This window comes from Mustela lutreola, chromosome 1 (assembly GCF_030435805.1).
Source record: "Mustela lutreola isolate mMusLut2 chromosome 1, mMusLut2.pri, whole genome shotgun sequence".
Lineage (NCBI taxonomy): Eukaryota > Metazoa > Chordata > Mammalia > Carnivora > Mustelidae > Mustela > Mustela lutreola.
The window spans coordinates 151,202,362-151,224,750 of record NC_081290.1 but is presented as its reverse complement, the minus strand read 5'-3'; the positions used below and the strand labels follow the sequence as shown (position 1 = coordinate 151,224,750).

Below are 22,389 nucleotides of genomic sequence, written 5' to 3'. Positions count from 1 at the left end.
TGATTAGAGTTTGAAACATCTTTTAAGAATTTATCTCTTTGTTCATTTGCTTTTCATTCATCAAACACATATAATATGTAAGACAATGTACTGAGGATGCAAAGATTATAGCCAATAATAATAATGATAGCAGACATTTACCAAGCATATATTTTATACTATGTACTGATCTCAGTGAAGGAAGTTGCCCATTATCACTCTGGGGATTTTAACCCAGGCAGGATGGCTCAAAAGCCTCTCTTCTCTTCAACTCTATAAACTTATGCGGTAAAACAAAACGAAATTAAAAGATGCAGAACATGGTCTTTAATGTTAAGAATTGCGCGAATGCATGTGCACGCATGCGTGTGTGTGTGTGTGTGTGTGTGTGTGTGTGTAATGTTTGTAAATGAACAGCAAAAGGAGATTCTTGCCTTTTGGAAGGATAGACACCCAACTGTTAACGAGTTTCTATGTTTACTACTACTCTTTACTACACACACCTGTGTATTGTTTGTTATATTTTGCATGAACGTGTAATCCCTATATAACAAAAAAACTAAAAAGCTGAAAACAAAATAAATCAATGTTGAACGAGAAGCAGAACCTTCCTACAAGGGGCTTAGGGTCTAACAGGAGAGGAGATACCTACAGATGACTAAATCCTTGGCAGATTGTGAGACACGAGAAGTCTAAGGTGCTATCAACGCTCAAAAATAGAAATTACCTTCAACGAGAGACCTCATTCCTTCAGCAAACACCCACTGAGCCTCTCCTCAGTTTTGCATTAGGTTTTGGATGGAGGGAAACAGAGTCCTTGCCCTTGGCAATCTTGTAGTCTGGGAGAGAATCTAATTAGTTATAGTACTTAACAAACCAGGTTACTTAACAATGAGAGTGCATTCTTTTTGCATGTGAGGATAGCTTCAGAGAGGGCGCTTAAGCCCAGTTGTCACCAGAGAAGATTGTTGAGAATGGGACCCCTGAGCACTGTCATAGGTCAGACAGCAGCAAAGACCCAGAGAAACGAAGGAGCCAAGTTTTGGGGGAAGGATGAGTCTTTTGGGGGTGGCTGGAGGAAAGGATTGTGGGGTACAGAGGAGAGGGTTACAGAAGGCAAACCCAAAAGTTGGGCTTAAACACTACCCTTCCTGGGGAAGCTCGAATGACGAGAGGTACTGGGGTATGTGATAGAGAGAGAAAGGGTATCTTCAGGTGAGGAGCTCAGAAGCATGGGGAGGGAACATGGAAATGAGGCATAGGACAGGAGCTGAAAGAAGACTGGGCATGAGGGCTGGGATCAGTGAGTCATGATCAGTCCTGCACTGTAGAAGGCTCCATAAAGAACCATCAATTCTCTGATATATGCAAACTTTAAATTCTGCGGATTTGTGCTAAATGCATGACTGTGGGTCAGGGGAGCTTTGAGACTAGTTTGCAGTCAAGATCGGGATGAAAGGAGGACAGCTGACAGATAATCAGCCTGATTTTATGGATGAGGAAATGAAGGCTCAGAGAGGGGAAGTAATTTTCCCAAGACCACACAGCTATCGAAAGGCAGAATTTGAACCTGAGAGCAGGTCCCCACCTTCCCAGCTGAGGCTCTCTCTCTCTCTCCCACAGGACCTCCCGCAACAGTTCTTTAAGATACAGGCAGTCTGAATGTCCTTCCCCTTGGCGGTCTGCTCAAGTCCTGACATGAGGGCCTTTGTTTCTTGAGGTTCTTGTCACTCTTGAAGTGAAATAGCCAGCCTTGGCTAGTTGCAGGCTAGGCCTGGGAGCAGCAGCGTAAGGAGGCAGCCAGCCTCTCTCCCTGGAGGGAGCCATGGCTGCTGCCAGTTGCGATATGCTGGGCAGCCTGTCAAAGGCCGCTCAGAACAGAGGAGCCGGCAGATCTGGCCCAGATCAGCCTCTCTGAGGAGGTCGGGCTACAGTGAAGGGATGGTTCCTGGCCTGTTCTGCTTGGCCTCAGCTCCCCTGCATGCCTGTGGTTTTGTGAGACTCTCTCACGTGGAGTGACTAAAGACTCCCCACTTTTTAGGAGAACAGAGCAGAATGCCCCCTTCCTCCTCCCTCTAGCTTCCCGCCTTGCTGTCCCTAAGCTAAGACTATTATGAATTCCTGTGTCTCTTTCTGCCGCCTTGAAGTCATGACACCTTCAGCCTGTCGCCTGAGCCCTCTGAGGCCCTGTTCTCATGGGAGGGAGGGTTGGGCTGGCACGGATGTCACCCCACTCATTCCTAAATTTAGTTGCTCTAGGTAGTGTTTTTCATTCTTCTGAGCCTCTAACTTGACCAAGTCCTGGCAGTCAGAGCCTTGTGTAGGGCCAGAAATTTGCAGTCCTCTTATGTTAATAAACATTTAGGAAGCACCTGCAGTTTCCCAGGACCATGGGAATACAAAGGTGAAAGAGGCCTTGCCCTGGGGGAGCTGGTAGCCTGCTATCCTGCGATCTTCCCTAGATAGTTTATAGCTTGGGAAATGGAGGGAGCCAGTTTTTATTTTCCTGCCTCAAGGGGAGTCCATCCATAAGGAGGAGGCTCAGGGCCCATAGTTGTATGGCCTTCAAACTGATCTTTAGCCTCCTGACCTTTTACCTCTGTAAAATGGTGAAGTTTGTCTAACTCTGGAGATAGACAGTTTAAAAATAATGATCCACAAAGCCAAGAGGTGCATGGACAGAGGATTGAGGATGCTGAGGAGGTGGGGGGCTCCAAACCCTCCATCTCCAATTCAATTAAAGCAGTTCAATTTTAAAAAATCTTTTGGAAATTGTCCTAAGATTTCAGTTGAAAAAGACTCCACTGGTAAAAACAAACTCAAAACCCAAGATTTCTCAGCCTCAGCACTGTTGACATTTTGGGGGGCTGCTTACCTGGGCGCTAAAGAATGTTTTAACAGCATTCCTGTCCTCTACCCCCGCCCACTAGCTTACCCCAAGTTGTAACAATTAAAAATGTCTCCAGGGGCTCCTTGCCCCCACGTGGTGGCAGTGTGCTGCATACGCAGGGGCAAACATGGAACTGATGCCCTGTGCTGGTAACTTTGAGGTCAATGCATGACCAGTAACTAGTTCTGGAAAGACAATAATTTTCCCTAGGAGACAACTGAGGTAAAGCAAGCCAGTGATAGATCTGGGGCTGGAGGTCTGATTTCTTGAATTCTATCAATCAGTAATGCCACAAATAGCTATGAAGCCTCCAGGAGGGATCAATCGCTGTGCCAAAGGGGGATGTGAATTCTAAGCCGCAAAGTGCAACCTCTTCTTTTCAAGTACCTCACAGTCTAGAGGTGATGTGGGGTCAGGCGGGGTGAAGAGGTACAGAGAGCCCAGCCTAGCACTAAGCCTGAGAGATACCATGATACCATAACAGGTAAGTCCAGGTGCTGGAGGGTGCAGAGGAGGGGTGGTCAAATCCAAAGGGCGAATGGGGGTCAAGCAGAGGTCACGGCAAGTGTAAAGGTCCTGAGGGATGAAAGACCAAGTTACATCTGAGAAAATTCAAGAAGCTCAGCCTAGCTGGTACATGGAGAATGTGGTGGGGAGAGCTGAGAGGCAGGACTGGAGGAGAGATGGTACAGAGCAACATAAATGGGCGGAGGACATAAATGATACATTAAGGGCTCATGTCCTCTACAACTGAGATGCCACTTACATTCTTAAAATTATTGTGGTTCTGTTTCACAGACCATTGATAAATGCTCAGTGATCTGGGTGATCTGTGACATTGAAAGAGTTTCTGGAGGGAGAGCCCATGAAGACCTGCTGAACGAGAGCATCAAAGCCTGCCAAAGGGGCTTCTGCAGAGACGTGGCACTGGTGGTCACCAAGACTGACAAACTCCACCTGCCGGAATATCTGAGGTACAGGGCTGGGCTCGAGGGTCTGTGGGCTTTCCTCTATGGGTCCCAACTGCTGTAATGACAGAGCTTTGACTCCTGGGCATTTCAGACCCAGGGAAGCAACTGCTGGGGATAAAAGAGAAGTCTGGGGAACCTCCAAGGACATTAGGACCCTTGGGACCTTAGGTAGATTGCCTTGGGAATCTGAACACTGTGGGCCCTCTAACAGAGTAGCTGCTCCATACCCAGTAGGCTGTCCCCATACAGGGTGCCACTCATGTGTAGGAGATGCAAAGAGCACCTCTCAGACTTGTGGTGGCGCCCCACAGATATGGGATGTGGAGACGCCCCCACAGCTGGTAGGCAGTGTCTAGAGTGCTATCTGACATTGCACAACCTTAAAGTGTCAGATTCTGTTTTAGGCTTTAAACCCCTGTGGAACAAGGTTCTCGATGTTTCAGAGCTTTGGCCAAAAGTAACAGCATTCTGACTAAATTTTAGTGGAAGGTAAGCATTTAGAGTTTAATAGATGTTAAGTGTGCCCATTTCCACGTGGATCTCTGTAACCAAGAGAGCCATAACTTACCTTCTCAACTGGCATGCTTTGAAAGTGGAAAGGGGGTGTTCTTAACCCTTACAGCAAGTATCAACCTGTCTGTCCTGGGTACACGGGCCTATGGTCACCAGAGAGAATGTTGTTAATGCTTCCCTGCTCTAATTAGAGCATCCTTACCGGTCACCTGTCATCTCTGCCCTTCCCCCCCCCCGCCCCCCACTGAAACTTGCACCCGTGTCTCCAGGAATTCATGAAGCAGAGACACCGTCTAGGTTAAAGAAAAAGACCAAGGATGTTTCCCCTGCTTCTTGCTCTCATGGGTTAGGTTGGAACTTCAGCTTCAATTTTTTTTTTTTTTTTTGGCCTGCAGGCTTTTTTCGCCCCGCCCCCTGCCCCAGAATAGTATCTCCAGTGCTCCCTTCCAGTGCCAACTCTGCAACTGAACATTACCATCAGATTTATGAAGCCCTTATTGAACACTGTGGTAGGGGCTGCACATTCAGAAGGGCACAGCACCTAGTCACCAAGTCTGCTTTCTTACAAGAAGGTTAAAGGTTATAAGAGAGGGACAAGCAAAGTGTTATGGGGACCCAGAGAGAGGGGGCTGCATTTTGATTGGGCCGGGGGATGGGGCCACAGAAAATTCCAGCACCAACAAAACAATGAGAAATAAAGACCCTTGTTTCAAGTGGACACTGGAGGTAGATCAGAAGAGAGGACATTTGGACCAAAGAAAGCTTATGTGAAAGAATTAAGGCACAACCGTATATACTGCTTTCAGGGAAAGTCGAAAGACTGCTGTGACACACAAAACGAGTTAAGTAATTGTTACAATTTTCTTTTCAGGGAAAGAAAAGTGAGAAATGTAAGTACGGACTACTTATTTTTATTTTTTAAGCTCCATTGGTATACAATTGATACACAAATAATTGCATGCATTTCATATAACAACTTAATGAGTTTGGACATATGCAAGAACTCGCTATTTTTAATAATACTTTTCATGATTAATACTATAAAATTCAAAGCCATACACATTTGTCTGGGCCAAATGAAGTTATGCCAGAAATAACTGTGTAGCTTATCACCATATCACTCTCGATAACCTTGGACTCTTTGTCATGCTTTCATTTCTTTTCCCAACCTAGGGAGCTATTTTGAGTCAGCGGGAGGCTGTTTTAGAAAGAAATGAAATGATAAAACTACAAAGGAATAGAATTCTCAAGGAAAAGCTCAAGGTGAGTTAACAGATTTCCAAATGTGTTTTCTGGCTTTTCAACCACTCAGATTTTCAGAAACAGATGTCTACTGGGTCTTGTGTAGTTGCCACATCAAAAGCTTTGGAACAAACAGTTTGGAGTCAACTTAGTCCTCCTGGTTAATAACTTTGTGACTTTTGGCAAATTACTTCTCCCTGAGCCTCCACTTTCTCATCTGTAAAATGGGGAGTTGATAACATCTACCTCCCGTGGTTGCTGGAAGGATGGGATGAGCATACGGTCCACTGAGAGAGAGATACCCATAGGTGATATCAGAGGTCATCACACTGTTCGAGGATGATTCGAGGGAGGAATGCATAGGGTGCTGTGGGGACACACGATCTTCTCCAGATCTCACTAGCAGGCAGAGAGGCGGTGTTGCAGAGAGGTGCAGGGAAAACTCCTCATGCCCTTGGGCAGAATTATAAAGAACCAGTAGTCTTTAGTAAGGTGAGGATGTGGGCGAAAGGGCCTTCTGCAGAAGCATTGGGAGATGCGGCTGGAGCTATTTTTTTCATTTTTTAGAGAGAGAGAGCTGGAGCAAGGGGTTGAGGAGATGGAGGACAGGAAGGGCAGAAGGAGAGAGAGAGAATATCTTAAGCTGTTTCTGTGCCCAGAGCACACGGGACTTGATCTCATGACCCTGAGATCATGACCTGAGCTGAAATCAAGAGTCAGATGCTTGACTGACTGAGCACCCCCAGGCGCCCCCCTGGGGCGATTCCCCTGTTCTGTGGGAATCTCTGTATTTTCTCAAATTATTTTTTGTTATTCTGCCACTGAAATAAAGTTACAGACATAAATCTCCTTACTATAATTGTCTTATACAATGATAAAACTGAAAGCAGTTTTAAGATAAACTACAAACAAAACATAGAAGTGGTATATTGGGGTCAGCATAATGGGATAGATGTTTTGGTTTTGCTGAAACTAAATCTTTGGCTCTGGGTAATAGTAAAAACATATGGCCCGAGGTCCAGTTCTATATTTAATTGCATTCTGCAGTTTGAATTCAATTACATTGATGCAGAAAACGTCTGATGTACAAAGTGGAATTGAAATTTTCAAAACTTTTGTCTCTAATTCAGAATAATCAGACCTTGTACTTAAGCCAAAACCTTTGACCAACCAATTCTTAAATGCTGCTTTTAATGAGGCAATAAGTGAGCAAACCTGTTCCTATTCTCTTCAGCTTTCTTGCTGGCATTCAAGAAATATGCATTTAACGAGTACCTCATCATTTTGTTTCTGGAAACAAAAACACAAAGTATTTCAATACACAATTCACAACTACATTTATTGCTAATAAATGTGGTGCGTTGGTGCATATGAAATAGGGTTTGGACAACAGTGAGTCAGCTTGCTGGGTGACTAGGGTTCTATCATACAGGTCTGCACGCCTACACCTCTGAGGGCCAGGTGATACCTTAATTCTCTGACCACTTGACTTCAGCTGAATTATTGTGAACCCTTCCCCTGTACTGCATGCCTTCATTGGAGCAAATTGAATCTTAATCATAGAAAATATGAGGCAGAAGTTGATTATAAAGCAGTCATTCCTATAGATGTCTATGCTGATTTTTTATTATAAAAATAAAAATTAGGAAAATGTATTGTAAGAAAAAGGACAGATCCCTGAGGCTCCTTTTGTAGAGCGTAGTCTGGAAATACTATGTATTTTAGAAAGATTGTTTTCTCAGCGTTAAGGAGAATGGGTGGGGGGAGGGGCAAGTGAAGACCAGATGCCGAGAGAGACCTGTTGGGGAGGCTTTTCCTGTAATCCCGCTGGAAGAGCTAAGAGCTTGAACAAGGCAGTCACTACAGCCCTGGAGGAGAGGAGAGACCTTCGAGAGATGTTAGGGAGCTTATACCCCCAAGTCCGGATGACTAATTTTATGTGACCGGTGAAAGAGAGCTGGGTGTTTCTGTTCTCAGGTGCGTCCTTGGAGCTAGGTATGACACAGCTTTAGGGTACCTGGAATGAAAACCATCCCACTCCTCCGGTGTGTCTCTCCTTTCCTCTCACGCTATTAACACACTCACGACAATTTTTTTTTTAATTGAAGTACAGTCAACTCACAATATTATATTAGTTTCTGGGGTACAACATAGTAATTTGACAGTTCTATACATCAGAAAACCATCACCACCAAGTAAGCCTAGTTACCATCTGTCCCCATGTTGTTCCAGTGTTAGTGACTTTAGTCCTTATGCCGTACTTCACATCCCCATGACTGACTTAGTTTGTAGCTGGAATTTTGTACCTCTTAATCCCCTTCACCTGTTTTGCCCATCCATCCATCCCCCTCCCCTCCCGCAAACACCTGTCTGTTCTCCACATTTGTGAATCTGTTTCTATTTTGTTTTGTTTGTTCATTTGTTTTGTTTCTTATATTCCTTATAAGTGAAATCATATGGTATTTGTCTTCCTTCATCTGACTTGTTTCTCTTAGTGTTACTTCCTGTAGGTCCATCTGTGTTGCTGCAAGTGGCAAGATTCCATTCATTTTTAGAGCTGAGTAGTATGCCACTGTATGTGTCTATAACATATCTTCCCTATCCATTCATCCATCAATGGACACTTAGGTCACTTCCATATCTTGGCTACTATGAATAATGTTGCAGTGAGCAAGAGGGTGCATAGATTTTTTTAAATCAGTGTTTTCATTTTCTTCAAATAAGTAGCCAGAAGGGGAATTGCTGGATCATATGGTATTTCTATTTTTAATTTTTTCAGGAAACTCCATGCTTATTTCCACAGTGACTGCACCTATTTACAATCCCATCAACAGTGCATGAGGGTTCTTTTTCCTCCACAGCCTCACTAACACTTATTATTTCTTATCTTTTTGATAAAAAAAGATCTGATTGGTGTAAGATGATATCTTGCCGTTGTAAGTAGCATTTTCATGGTGACTAGTGATGTTGAGCATTTCTCATTTGTCTGCTGACCATCTATATGTCTTCTTTGGAAAAATGTCTGTGCAGTTTCCTTATTCATCTTTTTGTTTTCCTCTACCCATTTTTAATTGGATTATTTGGTTTTTTTTGGTGTATTCTCCCATGAATTCTTTATATATTTTGGATATTAACCTCTTATCCCATGTAGGATTTGCAAATATGTTCTTCCATTCAGTAGGTTGCCTTTTTTTTGGTTGACTGTTTCTTTCTCTGGGCAAAAGCTCTTTAGTTTGATGTAGTCCCAGTTTATTTTAATTTTATTTTTATTTTTTTATAAACATATAATGTATTTTTATCCCCAGGGGTACATGTCTGTGAATCGCCAGGTTTACACACTTCACAGCACTTACCATAGCACATACCCTCCCCAATGTCTATAACCCCACCCTCCTCTCCCAAACCGCCTCCCCCCAGCAACCCTCAGTTTGTTTTGTGAGATTGAGTCACTTATGGTTTGTCTCCCTCCCAATCCCATCTTGTTTCATTCATTCTTCTCCTACCGACGAAAACCCCCATGTTGCACTCCACTTCCTCATGTCAGGGAGATCATATGATAGTTGTCTTTCTCTGATTGACTTATTTTGCTAAGCATGATACCCTCTAGTTCCATCCACGTCGTCGCAAATGGCAAGATTTCATTTCTTTTGATGGCTGCCCAGTTGTTTCTTTTTGCTTCTGTTGTCTTTGCCTGAGGATAGAGATCCAAATAAATACAATGTCCAAATGTTTACTGCCTATCTGTTCTTTTAGGAGTTTTATGATTTCAGGCCTTACATTTAGGTCTTAATCCATTTTGAGCTTATTTTTGTATATGGTTTAAAAAAGTAGTCAAGTTTCATTCTTTTGCATGTAGCTGACCAGCTTTCCCAACACCATTTATTGAAGAGACTGTGTTTTCCCCATTGTATATTTTTGCCTCTTTTATGGTAGTTTAATTGACCATGCAAGCATGGGTTTATTTCTGGGCTGTCTTTTCTCTTCCATTATCTATGTGTTGGTTTTTGTGCCAGTATCATACTGTTTCGATGACTATAGTTTTGTAGTATGGTTTGAAATCCGGACTTGTGACACGTCTAGCTGTTTTTCTTTCTCAACATTGCTTTGGCTATTTGGGCTCTTCTGTGGTTTCATACAAATTTTTGTATTATTGGTTTTAGTTCTATGAAAAATGCTTTTGGTATTTTGATAGGGATTGCCTTGAATTTGTAGATTGCTTTGGGCAGGATGCACATTTTAATGGTATTAATTCTTCCAGTCTATGCTAACACAATTAACAACACTCTGACATCGGTGTTGGGATTTTTTCCCCCACACTGAGCAGTTCTCTGTGACACTACATTCTTTTTTTTTTTTTTTTTTTTTTTTAGGTTAACATGTAGTGTATTATTAGTTTCAGGGGTAGAATTTAGTGATTCATCAGTTGCACATAACACCCAGTGCTCGTTACTTATTACATCCCATGCCCTGCTTATTGCCCATCACCCAGTCACGCCATCCCCTACCCACCTCCCCTCCAGCAACTCTCAGTTTGTTTCCTAGAGTGAAGAGTCTTTTAGGGTTTGCCTCCCTCTCTGTTTTTATCTTATTTTATTTTTCCTTTCCTTCCCTTCCCCTATGTTCATCTGTTTTGTTTCTTAAATTCCACGTTTAGTGAAATCATATGGTATTTGTCTTTCTCTGACTGGCTTATTTCACTTAGCATAATAGCCTCTAGTTCTACCCACGTTCTTGCAAATGGCAAGACTTCATCCTTTTTGATGGCTGTGTTTTATATATATATATGTGTGTGTGTGTGTGTGTGTGTGTGTGCGCGCGTGTGTGTGTGTGATGCCACATCTTTTTTATCTATTCATCTGTCAGTGGACAACTGGGGTCTTTCCATATTTTGGCTATTGTGGACAGTGCCGCTATAAACATTAGGGTGCATGTACCCCTTTGAATCACTATTTTTGTATCCTTTGGATAGATACCTAGTAGTGCAATTACTGGGTCATGAGGTAGGGCATCCTACAATTTAATTGAAATTTAGTTGAAAATATTTTCCTGGACATAGCATCAGATTCTACAGGTGAAGGGCTCAGTCCCACAATACTTCCCCCTACTTCAGATGCCAACTGCAAATAGTAAGTCCCTAGTTTACCCACAACTTCCATCTGACTTAGCTACAAATTGAAGGTCCCCATGATCTCTTTCCCCTTGGATTCAATTATTAACTAGAACAGCTCGCAGAATGCAGGGAAATAATTACTTACATTTACCAGGGTTTTTTTTTTAAAGATATTATTTATTTATTTGACAGACAGAGATCACAAGTAGGCAGAGAGGCAGGCAGAGAGAGGGGGGGAAGCCTGCCTCGATCCCAGGACCCTGAGATCATGACCTGGGCTGAAGGCAGAGGCTTTAACCCACTGAGCCACCCAGGAGCCCCTTACCAGTTTTTTTTATACAATAAAGAATAAAGATACAGATGAACAGCAAGATGAAAGGGAAAGGTCTGGGAGGGGTCCAAATGCAAGAACTTCTGTCCTCATGGCATTGGGCTACATCACCCTCTTGTTATGGGGATGTGTTTGCCCACTTGGAAGCTCTTTGAACCCCATCCTGTTGGGGTTTTACGGAGGCTTCCTCACAGAGTCATTGTCAATTACTCTATTTCTAGCCCCTCTACCATCTCTGGAGAATGGGGTGTGGGTGGAGTAGAGCTGAAAATTCCAAACTTCTAATGACCTGAACTTCTGTAACCAGCCCCTATTCAGGAGCTCACCCAGAGTTGCCTCATTAGAAAAAGAAGACACTCCTCTCACTGAGGACTAATTCTAAGGGATTTAGGATCTGTGTCAGGTACTAGAGTCAAAGACCAAATATTAGAAAAAGAGATAGTTCTAAGGCTCTTACCACTTAGGAAATGACAATGGTTTTAGGAGCTCTGTACTGAGAACTGGGGTCCAGGACTAATGTTAGAACCAAAGATTGTCCTAGCACCCCAATTTATAAGGAATTCCTGTGTCAGAATCTGGGGGCAGAGACCAATACATATATATTTTTCTTATTATTATTTTACTTGGTTTGAGGACTCATGGCTTTTCACGGAAATACTGTGTTCTTTTTATTGTTTCCGTTCACCTCTTGGCCAATGGGAGTCTGTAATTTAAGCTGGTTCCTTTTAGCCTTACCCAGACATTTTTTAAAAAATATTTTTGTTCTTTGGCAACAACAAGATACTCAGGCTCCTTTTATTTTTCCCTGCCACAAGATAGGGAGACCTCCTACTCTCAAATAAACCTGGGTTTCTTTTAGTAAAGAACCATGCTAAAAATAAAAGTTGGGGTGCTAGGGATCCATATCAAATGAAAGCAAAAGCAGTGGGTAGGGTGATATCACTGCAAAATTATTTTAATGATGAAGCTATAAAAGAGATTTTTTTTTTTTGAAAATGGGTCATGATTTATATTACTGATCTCAAGCTACCTCCAACTTTACTATCCCTTTTTTGATTCTGCTTTCATCTAATATCCCTCCTGTTTTGGGCTACAAGCTTTCTCCTCATATATCATATCTTCTTACAAACTTTAATATCTATGGTGCTATACACTGTTCTAACAAACACTGTGTGTAAATTATAACAGTGACTCATCTTTCCATGGGATAATCTGATGAGTATCCACTCACCTCTTGGATCCTACTTTCCAGTTGTAACTGTTTCTATATCTCTTATAATGACACAGAACCTGCATACTATAGTCGCTTCATTGGCACTATAAAAATATTTCTCTGTACTATAATGAAAGCATAAGTGTTAACTAATTGTCAGAAATTTTTAGAAGAGGTACACAGAATTTAGAGCAAGATTTTAAATAATGTAAGCACCTAGGCAAAGTGAGGCATACTTCTTTCTTTCAATTGTTCTAAAACCCTACTTAGATTTAATTCCACATCCGTTTCATCTCCTAGTAGAAAATAGTTTCAGCTTTCCCTAAACTTTTTTGCTAGAGTCAAAACTCTATCAGAAAGGGAAAAAAGTTAATCTTGGCAGATCTTTTGTATTATTTCAGCCCTGACTGTTGTGTGTGGGGCTTCTGGAAGCCTACCCAGGCATCTCTATCCCAGCCTTGACTGCACGGGCTCACAGATTGCCAGACATGTGGTCTCTCGCTTCTCCTGGTGGACTACTCGCTCGGCTCTGTTGTGTCTTTGCATCAGAAAGAGATGGACAATTCTCCATGGTTCTCTAATGACCGACCCCAAACACCCATGCACACAAACACACAACCCTTTATAGTTTTTCTCTTTTCTTTCTTTCTTTCGTTTTTTTAAAGATTTATTTATTTATTTATTTGAGAGAGAGAGTGAGGCGGGAAGGGGCAGAGGGAGAAGGAGAGAGAAGCTTTAGCAGACTTTGTGTTCAGCATGGAGCCTGACTCAGGGCTCAGTCTCATGACTCTGAGACCATGACCTGAGCGGAAACCAGGAGTCGGATGCTTAACCAACTGAGCCACCCAGGTGCCCCTTCTTTTCTGGTAAGTGAAAGTAAGGAGCGATTATGGAACAATATTTGTGTCTAATCCCAGTGGGACTTCTCTGTGATGATGAATTTTCTAATCATAAAAAAGATTTTCTCACATTCATAACTCCTTGACATTTAAGACCATACTTTACTTATACATTGCCCTGCTTTTAAATGCATCTGATTACTAAGTACCCAGCTAAGAAACTTGCATTTTCACAGCACCTTTGTCCCATGTTGTATGGTGTAGATAAATATTTAACAACCAGATCTCTGTTTAAAAAGAAAAGAAACAAAGCAAAAAAGCCCTGATTTCTAGCATTTGTTGGTTCCCAAGGTGTAATACTCCCACCGTTGCCAAGTTCAAGGTACCAGGGTGATGTCACTAAAGGCAGAATTGATTACAGCCAGCTCTAGCTCTTTTTGTTTTTCCCGTAAAGCATCCTGGGTACTTTCCCCTTCTCTGAACATTTCAGTACACCTTGAACTATTTTCTCTATATATTTCCTTTTGAATTGTTATTCTTTTAAAATAATTTTTTAAAAGATTTTATTTATTTATTTGACAGACAGAGATCACAAGTAGGCAGACAAGCAGGCAGAGAGAGGAGGAAGCAGGTTCCCCACTGAGCAGAGAGCCCTACGTGGGGCTCAATCCCACAACCCTAGGATCATGACCAGAGCCGAAGGCAGAGGCTTTAACCCACTGAGCCATCCAGGTGCCCCTAGAATTGTTATTCTTAACTCCCAAGAGAATAGTTTTTCTGCAGGGGTTTTCTTACAATGTCCAACCTTGTGGGGTGTGGACAGATGGGAACACCTGATGTACGGGTGTGCTGTGTTCCTTATGGGGCTCTTGCAGGGTTGAAAGTGAGTGAGCTGAAGCTTGCTGACAGTTCTTATAAGGCCTGTGTGTTGTTTCCTTCACCATGATTGAACTATTCTGTTCCCTGTATCTCTCACACGTCAGAGAAAACTGCCCGGTGACTCCAAGGTTCTGGAGGCTTCTGACCTGGTGTATACAGTCAGCGCCCAGGAATACTGGCAGCAGGCTCTCCTCACTGAGGAGGAAACTGGTAATTTATATATATATATATATATATATATATATATATATATATATATATATGTTTTTTTTTTAATCTCAATTACTGGAATTCTCAAGATGAAGCTTGGCATGCTGAATTTCCCTCTCTAGAATTTTCTGTGACATTTCCAGATTGTCACAGATTCTATACATATTAGCAGATGTATCCGTTTTTCTCTCTGCATTGCTGTGGTGCCTGAGACCACAGTTCCTCTTTCATCCAATTTTTACCAAGAGTTGGTGGAGGTCAGAGATTGGGTTGTTATTTCCTAAGTATTTGGTTTGCAATTCTGCACTCACCTAGCTGCAAGTATTAGATGTATTTATCCAGCATCTGGTATATGCTTTGTCCCTAAAAAAGAAAAAGCAGAAGACATGACCCCTTTCTTCCCAGAACTTAAAACCAAGATGAGGAGCTCGTACTAAGCCATGTGTAAAAATCAAGGTACAAATAAGGCTTAGTTAAATGGTGCCATGAATATGATAGAAGCCTAGAGAACCTAGAGGTCTGTGTGACTGGAGCACGCAGTAGGAAGTAGGCAAGCAGGCAGGCTCTGAACTTGACATTGTCCTGAGCTTAAAATGGCTTAAGATGTGCAGGCATTTTACCATACACGTCTGCGTGGGAGAGGAGGCAAAGGGGCAGAAAGTATAAAATGTTGCTAGAAATGGGGGAACTTCTTGAACAAGGATATAAAAGAAATAATCAGCATGGCATATGCAAGAAATGATACAGAAGCATTTCCATTTATAGGAATAATGGGGAGAAAAGTCGGATGACGCCTTTTATCTTCTGACTAACAAAAGGTTAGGGCTGAGATGAATTTCTAATCCAGAAATCCCATTCAGCAGAGATTCTCATCCTTCCTACAGCAAGCATGAGTGATTTTTGTATTATGGGTTTTTTGATATAGATGGAAAAGTCTGGGGGAGGGAAGAGCTGAGACTCTGGGACTGTGAGCACCTTTGGTTCAATTCTTTGTGAGTAGCATTCCAGAGGGAAGTGCCAATGTTTCTAACCAGCCTGCACTTTTCTACTTAGTTGGACTTATACCACTAAATAAAAGTTAGTATTCATGATTGCTGATCTACCATTTATCATTGTTGATCCTAGACATAGAAAAAACATCCCCAGAAAAGTTGGTGGAGTGGGCAGTCATCCCACGTAGGACTTTAGCTGTAGTTAAGGCTGACTGCCATTCCGATCTGTTCATTTTTGTGAATTCTCTTTGCTGTGAACTCTGCCCTTTTCAAATTGTTTGTGCTGCCTGTGAATTCCAGAAATCCCCAGGTTAAGAGGCTATATCCGGAAAAGGCTCCTGGACAAGAAGAGGAGGATGGTGACCAAGTATGTGACTGAAGCCTTTGGTTTATTGCTCCTCACAGACAGTTTCAACTGCATGGAAAACCCGCCGGTATGGAAGAAACTTAATCTCTGCCTCCCAGCCTGGACAAAACATTCCCTTTTACTGAGTTAGGAAAATAACTTCTGATATTTTTTTTTTTCTTTTCATATCAAAGGAAGATACTAAGCTCAGAAAATCTAAAGAGAACAAAAAGATAATTCGAGGGTTACAATGGTGACATTTGAGTAAAAAATGAAGGAATGATATTTTGCCTGAGACAGATGGGTTGAGAGAGGAAGATGTAGAAATGATCAGCAGCTACTTTCACCTCTCCTGGGAACTTGAATAAGATGGAATGTGTTTAAGTGATAACAGAAGTGATTTGTTTCACCCTCGTAAAATACAATTCTTGGTTATCCTACAGAAACATGGTTATGCATACGTCCAAAAATTTTTTCATCTTTCTATGGATTTCATTTATACTTAGCTGCTATCAGAATCTCAAACTCAGAGCAGCCTAGTACAATAATGTGAGAGGAAGGGAGCTAACAGGGACATTCAGCAAAGAGTTTAGGTATATATTTTCACAGTCTGGAATGGTGGCTGCTGAATGACCAGTTCCAAATTACTCTTCTCGTGGGAATAGACAAATGTATCTCTTTGATAGATGATTTTTTAAAAAAGATTTTATTTATTTATTTGACAGACAGAGATCACAAGCAGGCAGAGAGGCAGGCAGAGAGGGAGAAAGGAGGAAGCAGGCTCCCCGCCGAGCAGAGAGCCCAATGCAGGGCTCGACCCCAGGACCCTGAGACCACGACCTGAGCTGAAGGCGGAGGCCCCAACCCACTGAGCCACCCAGCTGCCCTGATGATTTGTTGTTGTTGTTGTTTTTACCCTAAAATAAGATGGATTGGCTGCTAAGTTAGAGGCAAGGGAGAGTTTTGGAGAAAAATCTGTCATTCCAATCAATCACCAACTATACTGCTTCTTTGTGAGGCATTTACATTTGAATTGCATTTGAATATATAAATGGGCAGTCCTATTGTAAAACAGAACTCTGACCCACAGTCTGCAGTAACCTGCCTGGGAAACCAACTCCATATCTACAATAAACAGCTCAGGAGGGCGGCCTGCTGTAAGTTAGATTCATAGGGAATCAAACTGCTATCTCTAGTAACAATCCAAGAACCTAAGCAATAATGTTTGTAATAATCAGACCCAAATGGGCTGATGGTTACTAACTGACAGCTTCCCTAATTTTTTTTAAATTTACTTATTTTTTTCAGCGTAACAGTATTCATTGTTTTTGTACCACACCCAGTGCTCCATGCAATCCGTGCCCTCTCCAATACCCACCACCTGGTTCCCCCAACCTCCCACCCTCCACCCCTTCAAAACCCTCAGATTGTTTTTCAGAGTCCAGAGTCTCTCATGGTTCACCACCCCTGCCAATTTCCCTAATCTTTATTCCTGCTTCCAATCAGAGAAGTCAAACATGCACCCTAATGAATCACATAGGATCCTCACTTCTAGTTTGTTTACCCACAGCTCCCCTATGCCAGCGGCCTCTGATGAGGGCATATGACGCCTTCCCACTCCTCAGCCTGCCTTTGAATCTCTGCCAAACACAAGTGCTGATGGCTGACTCTCTTGCTCTAGCAAGCTCTGAATAAATAGCCTTCACATGTTCTCATTTGGTTGGTGTTTATTTCCACACTTGTTATCAACCATCAGATTTGTTCAACCAAATTGTCCAACTTTTTGTTATGCTGAACAAGGAGGGAGCAAAGAAAGTGGACCAGTAGGGCTCTCTGAGAGTTTAAGGGGCTGGTCCTGAGAATATGGGAAAGGCCCTATGGCGTGGCCACGGGAGGCAGATAATGGAGACCTGACTTCAATGTGAAAAGTAAGACATGCCAACTGTAGATAGTCATCACAGTTTTGGTCAAATGTCTGCATTTTAAAAAATTCTATATAAAAATGACATACAGAACAAGGTTCCCTGTCTTTTTCACCATATTTCTTATTCTATGAGGGAAAAAGAAAAACAAAACAACAGCAACAAGTTGGATTTTCTAATCTAACTTTGTCCTCTGAAATAGCAGGGAAGTATTTGACCTTCTAACTTCCCGAAAATGTTCTTCAGGGTGAAAATTGCCTCTCTGCCCAGCGAAAGATTGCTTTTGGAAGTGTCGATGGAAAACATATCAGATGTGGTACTGTGTGTGGTTGGTTTGTTTTATAAACACAAGGACAAGGCATTTTGCAATCAAACTGAGAAATGCCTGCCTTGGTCCTCTTCTCTGCTAAGGGGGAGGGGTGGGCAGCCTATGGAGGGACTCTGTGCCATCCTCCCTAGAGGCCAGGCTGTAGGTGGCAGAAAACACAGAGAAGGGGGCTGGTTGGCACTTCTGGGGTAGCCTTTCACATGAGCATCAGCCAGCATTTTTCCTCAAAATCCTTTGGCCTCAGATATTGGTCTCAGTCTTAGTTCATTGATGGAAAGTTGGAAGGCGAGAGTTTTGTCAGTTCCTTTGCATTCTGAAAAAATGCAGTGATTGGTCATTTTTTAAGATTATGACTCATACAAACAAAAAAAGAGTCTGGGTAGTTAGTGATTCTAAATGAGTAAGGATCTAGTTATTCTTTTTATGAATCAGTAGGAAGCTGATTATGACATCTCAATGTCAAACGAACCCTGCATTTATTCATAGTAGCTGTAAGCTTTTCCTTTTCTTACTGTTCTTATATTCCCAGACTTGCTCCTTCTTATCATTCCTTTGTTTAACAATGATCTATTGAGTATGAAACATTGTGAGAATCTTTCCTGTAGAGTTTCTTTTTCTTTTTTTTTTTTAAAGATTTTATTTATTTATTTGATAAAGAGAGCGATCGCAAGAAGCACAGAGGCAGGCAGAGAGAGAGAGGGGGAAGGAGGCTCCCTGCTGAGCAGAGAGCCCAATGCGGGGTTCGATCCCAGGACCCTGAGATCATGACCTGAGCTGAAGGCAGAGGCTTAACCCACTGAGCCACCCAGGTACCTCACCCGTAAAGTTTCTGTTGATGACATCTTTCTTATTTTCTTTTGACCACCAGTGAAATCACAAACTCAGAAGAATCCAGAGGGCACTCTGAAAGAAAAGTATGGCTTATGGAATTCTTACTAGTGGAAAAACTATGAGAATCTGTGGAATAGTCTCTATAAACTCTAATATTCACGTACTCTAAGTCTTGAGGACTATGGGAGTTTAAGGGTGTTTTTAAGAACATTCAGCCTCATTCACTCCAATGCAGTCAAGATCTAGAAAAGCTGTCATTTATATAAGGTCACATATCAATTTAGAGCAATTTATGTCATCAGATTTAGAATAGAATTTAAAAGCTCACATTATCTATCAGTTTCTCTCTGGTCTTCATTCTCTCCAAAATGTTTACCCACGGCGCACTCTGTGCCATAACTCGGAATAAACAAACATGAATAACTCAGTCCGCAAGTTCCTAGTCCAGGGAAGGAGCTATGGAATGAGACAGACATAGCACAGCAAGAGGAGGGCTGTAATGCAGGGGTTTACAAGAATCAGTGACAGCACCGGAAAGAGAGCCTCAGATTCACTTGGTGAGGTCAGGGGAAGCATCGCACAGGGAGTGGGTTTTGAGTTTTGTCTGGAAGGATGGGAAAAGCATGTGCAAAAGTATGGAGTACAAAATGGAAGACACATTTGGGGCATAGTAGCAAGTTCAGGAGCAGCTACCCGGGGATGGGATGACGTTTTGGGTAAACAACTGGGGGTGCTGGAGAAGTTGGCTGCGTCCTGGCTGTGAGAGGCCCTTAAGTGCTGGGCTAAGTAGTGTGGCTTCCATCTGCTGTAGGCATTGTGGGGTCCCCAAGATTCTCACCCAGAGAACAGCACTACCGAGTTCCCAGTTTGAAATCAAGAGGTCAAGGCTCTCTCTCCCTTGTATTAATTGAGGAGATCTTTTCCTCCTCGACTAGACTGTATTCTCCTTTGAAGAAAGGATGATGTCTTTATTATTGTGTCCTGTAGTTTTGTTCTTCAAAGTGTGGTCCAGGGCCCAGAAGACTAGCATCACTTAGGAGCTTGCTAGAGTTACAGAATCTCAGGTCCTTGGATTTGAACAAATTCTACCAGTGATTTGTACACATGTTAAAGTTTGAGAAACGTGATCCTCAAAAACTGTTTTGTACATAAAGGCTGCTAAAGGATGTAGAATCAGTTGTCATTGAAAAAATGCATTTTAACAGCAACTGGATTTTATTTTAGTTACTCCCTGAAATAGCCTAATGGATTAGATACCTAAAGTAAGTTGCAGGAGGAATATATATACATATATATATATTTATATGTGTCCTCCAACTCACAAAGCTTAAGGAGGTCTCTCCACTGAGGGATGCTTTATTGGGGGGAAAGAAGTCAACTAAGGATGGTTAGCTCAAACTAAATCTTGTGTTGGTGGGCAAGCATAAAGGAAGCAAAATTTGAAGAGAAAGTGCCCTTAGGGAGGAGATGGCCTCATGCTTCTTATGGCCCTTGTCCCTAGAATGAATACTTGCACATGAGTGGCCTGCGGAGATTTGTGGAAGAAAAGATACAGTTGCTGGAGAAGGCCATTGACCAGTGCTTTGCCCACATAGAGCAGCCTCTGCAAGAAGGAGTCCGAAATGCCAGGACTTCCTACCGACGGATCCTTGGGGCATGCCTGGTGGTGAGTGAGCCTCTCCAGGGAGGACCTGTGTTATTCAATGACATTCACCTTATCTCCAAGCTCTTTTTGCACTATTACATGGCTTCTGAAGGATAAAGATATAAGTGCCAGGTTGTATTTATTTAAGGCTAACTGTTGAAAAAAGAGGCTTCTCATATCAGTTTCCTAGGGCTGCTATAACATAAAATACCATTGACTGGGTCATTTAAAGGGCAGACATTTCTTCTCACAGTTGTGAAGGTTAGAAGCCCAAGATCAAGGCAGTGTAACGTTGGTTTCTCCTGGGGCTTCTCTTTTTGGCTTGAACATGGCCATCTTCTCGCTGTGTCCTCCCATTGTCTTTTCTCTGTGTGTCCATCCCTGGAGTCTCTCCCTCTCTTATAAGGATACCACTTATGCCCTCACTTAGACCCCCCCCCCCCAAAGGCCCTGTCTTCAAACATAGTCACATCTGGGCTCAGAGCTTCAACAGGTCAAGTCAGAGGAATACAGGTCACGCCATGACACCAGTTAAGAGTAAGGAGTGATTAACAACACTGCTCATGTGACAAGGACAGTGCAGAAGTCTCTAGACCTGGGAGTAGTGCATAGATTGTATGTTGTTGCCATTGTTGTGATATGAGTTGGAGAGTTAGAACGTTGGCAGTGAGAAGGTGGTGTGTAATGGAGCTCTACATTTCCGTGGGCTGAAGGAATAAAGCAGTGGGAATGATCGTGGGGTCCCTGGAGAGGACTGTTAGAGTTTTGACACAGGAGAATGAGAGACAAGAATGCCTTCCCTATGGCTGTCCGGGGGCTGAATGTCCATGAATATAGTATGTGCACACGCACTCCCTCATGCATCCAGCCAATGTGGATGAAATGCTTACTCTGGTGCCAGATACTGTACATTACTTGATTCCATCCTCACAGCAATTCTGGATGCTAAACACTCTTATTATTGTTTAATTTTACAGACTTACAGAGGCCGAACAACTCTCTGTGGCCTCATATGGCATCCACGTCTACCACAGGCCCATCTGTCTTCAGAGCCCAGATGCCCAACCCCCACACGTGCCTGTTGCACCCCCTAAATGTGCTCGGCAAACTATGGCATCTACTTGTAATGGCTGACCAGTTACGTCGTTTCAAATGTGTCAGTCCCCATAAAAGTACGAAATTTGATCCACAGGTAGCCAGTGTCACCTGGCCAGCTCTGTAGCAGGCCACCCTGGGAGCAGATCCTCCAGCCCCATTCAGGTGACTGTACCCCCAGCCAACGCTGGATGGAGCCTCACAGAGGAGCCCTGAGCCAGCACCGGCCAGCTGGGGGTAGAGTCAGCCTGGGCATGTAGACTTTCCACCCCTCCCTCCCTCAACTTGGCCACATAAGAATGGGCTTTGGGCCGGGAACACTTCCTTATGGAGAGATAAAAGAGCCTTTAGCCTGTACGGGGCTTATCGACTTGCTTGGGAATATTGTTCTCTGCTTTATGCTCAGTGAATACTTCTTTGTTCTGCTTGGTATAGGCATCCAAGGCCCTTGGGCAAGCTCCCAGTTGTCTGTATCTCAGATTCTGTGGGGGAAAGCTTGGGTCTTGGTACTGCACACAATGTGGGATGTGTGCAGGACTGTCACCCACAGTGGCTGTGGCATGGGTCTGCTGGCCATAAGGGACCCATGCATAAGGCTGGATCGTGTGCACACATTTCTCCTCTTGCTGTCAGTAAACGCTGTACCACTTGAGCCTAGTGTACAGAATGTCTGTTCTCCGTGACCTTGAATCATGCCCTCATCTCTTCTCTAGTGGCCTTTATCTGCCTTTTGACCTTAGCTTCACAGCTTGGCTATCTTGTGAATCGTGAAACAGCCAAACCATATATGAATTCCTGACCTACAAAACTAGTGAGCGATACTCAATAAATGTTTTTTTGTTAAGCCATTAGGTTTGGGGTAACTTGTTTCATAGCAATAGATAAGTAAGTCACTCTGGTGGAGAATGGCTTCTGTATGATGCTGAAAGATCCCAGATCACCCAAAGTGAGTAAAAGCATTCTGAGAAGGTGAAGACACAAAGTGGAGACCATTCCTTTCATCTCCATGAAAGAAAGGAGCGGTTCAGCCATCCCCAGACCTTCACAGGATGT

General features: G+C 42.8%; 1 protein-coding gene across 2 annotated transcripts in view; it reads left to right on the top strand.

Moving 5' to 3' along the window:
- The window catches only part of NUGGC (nuclear GTPase, germinal center associated), a 52,508-nt gene that overhangs the window by 17,379 nt on the left and 12,740 nt on the right, over positions 1–22,389 (top strand). For both annotated transcript variants that reach the window (XM_059176576.1, XM_059176583.1), the window contains exons 8-13: positions 3,668–3,843; positions 5,225–5,243; positions 5,527–5,616; positions 14,072–14,177; positions 15,470–15,603; positions 20,098–20,262. In XM_059176576.1, the coding sequence (XP_059032559.1) occupies positions 3,668–3,843; positions 5,225–5,243; positions 5,527–5,616; positions 14,072–14,177; positions 15,470–15,603; positions 20,098–20,262 (690 nt within the window). The remainder of the gene's footprint in view (positions 1–3,667; positions 3,844–5,224; positions 5,244–5,526; positions 5,617–14,071; positions 14,178–15,469; positions 15,604–20,097; positions 20,263–22,389) is intronic.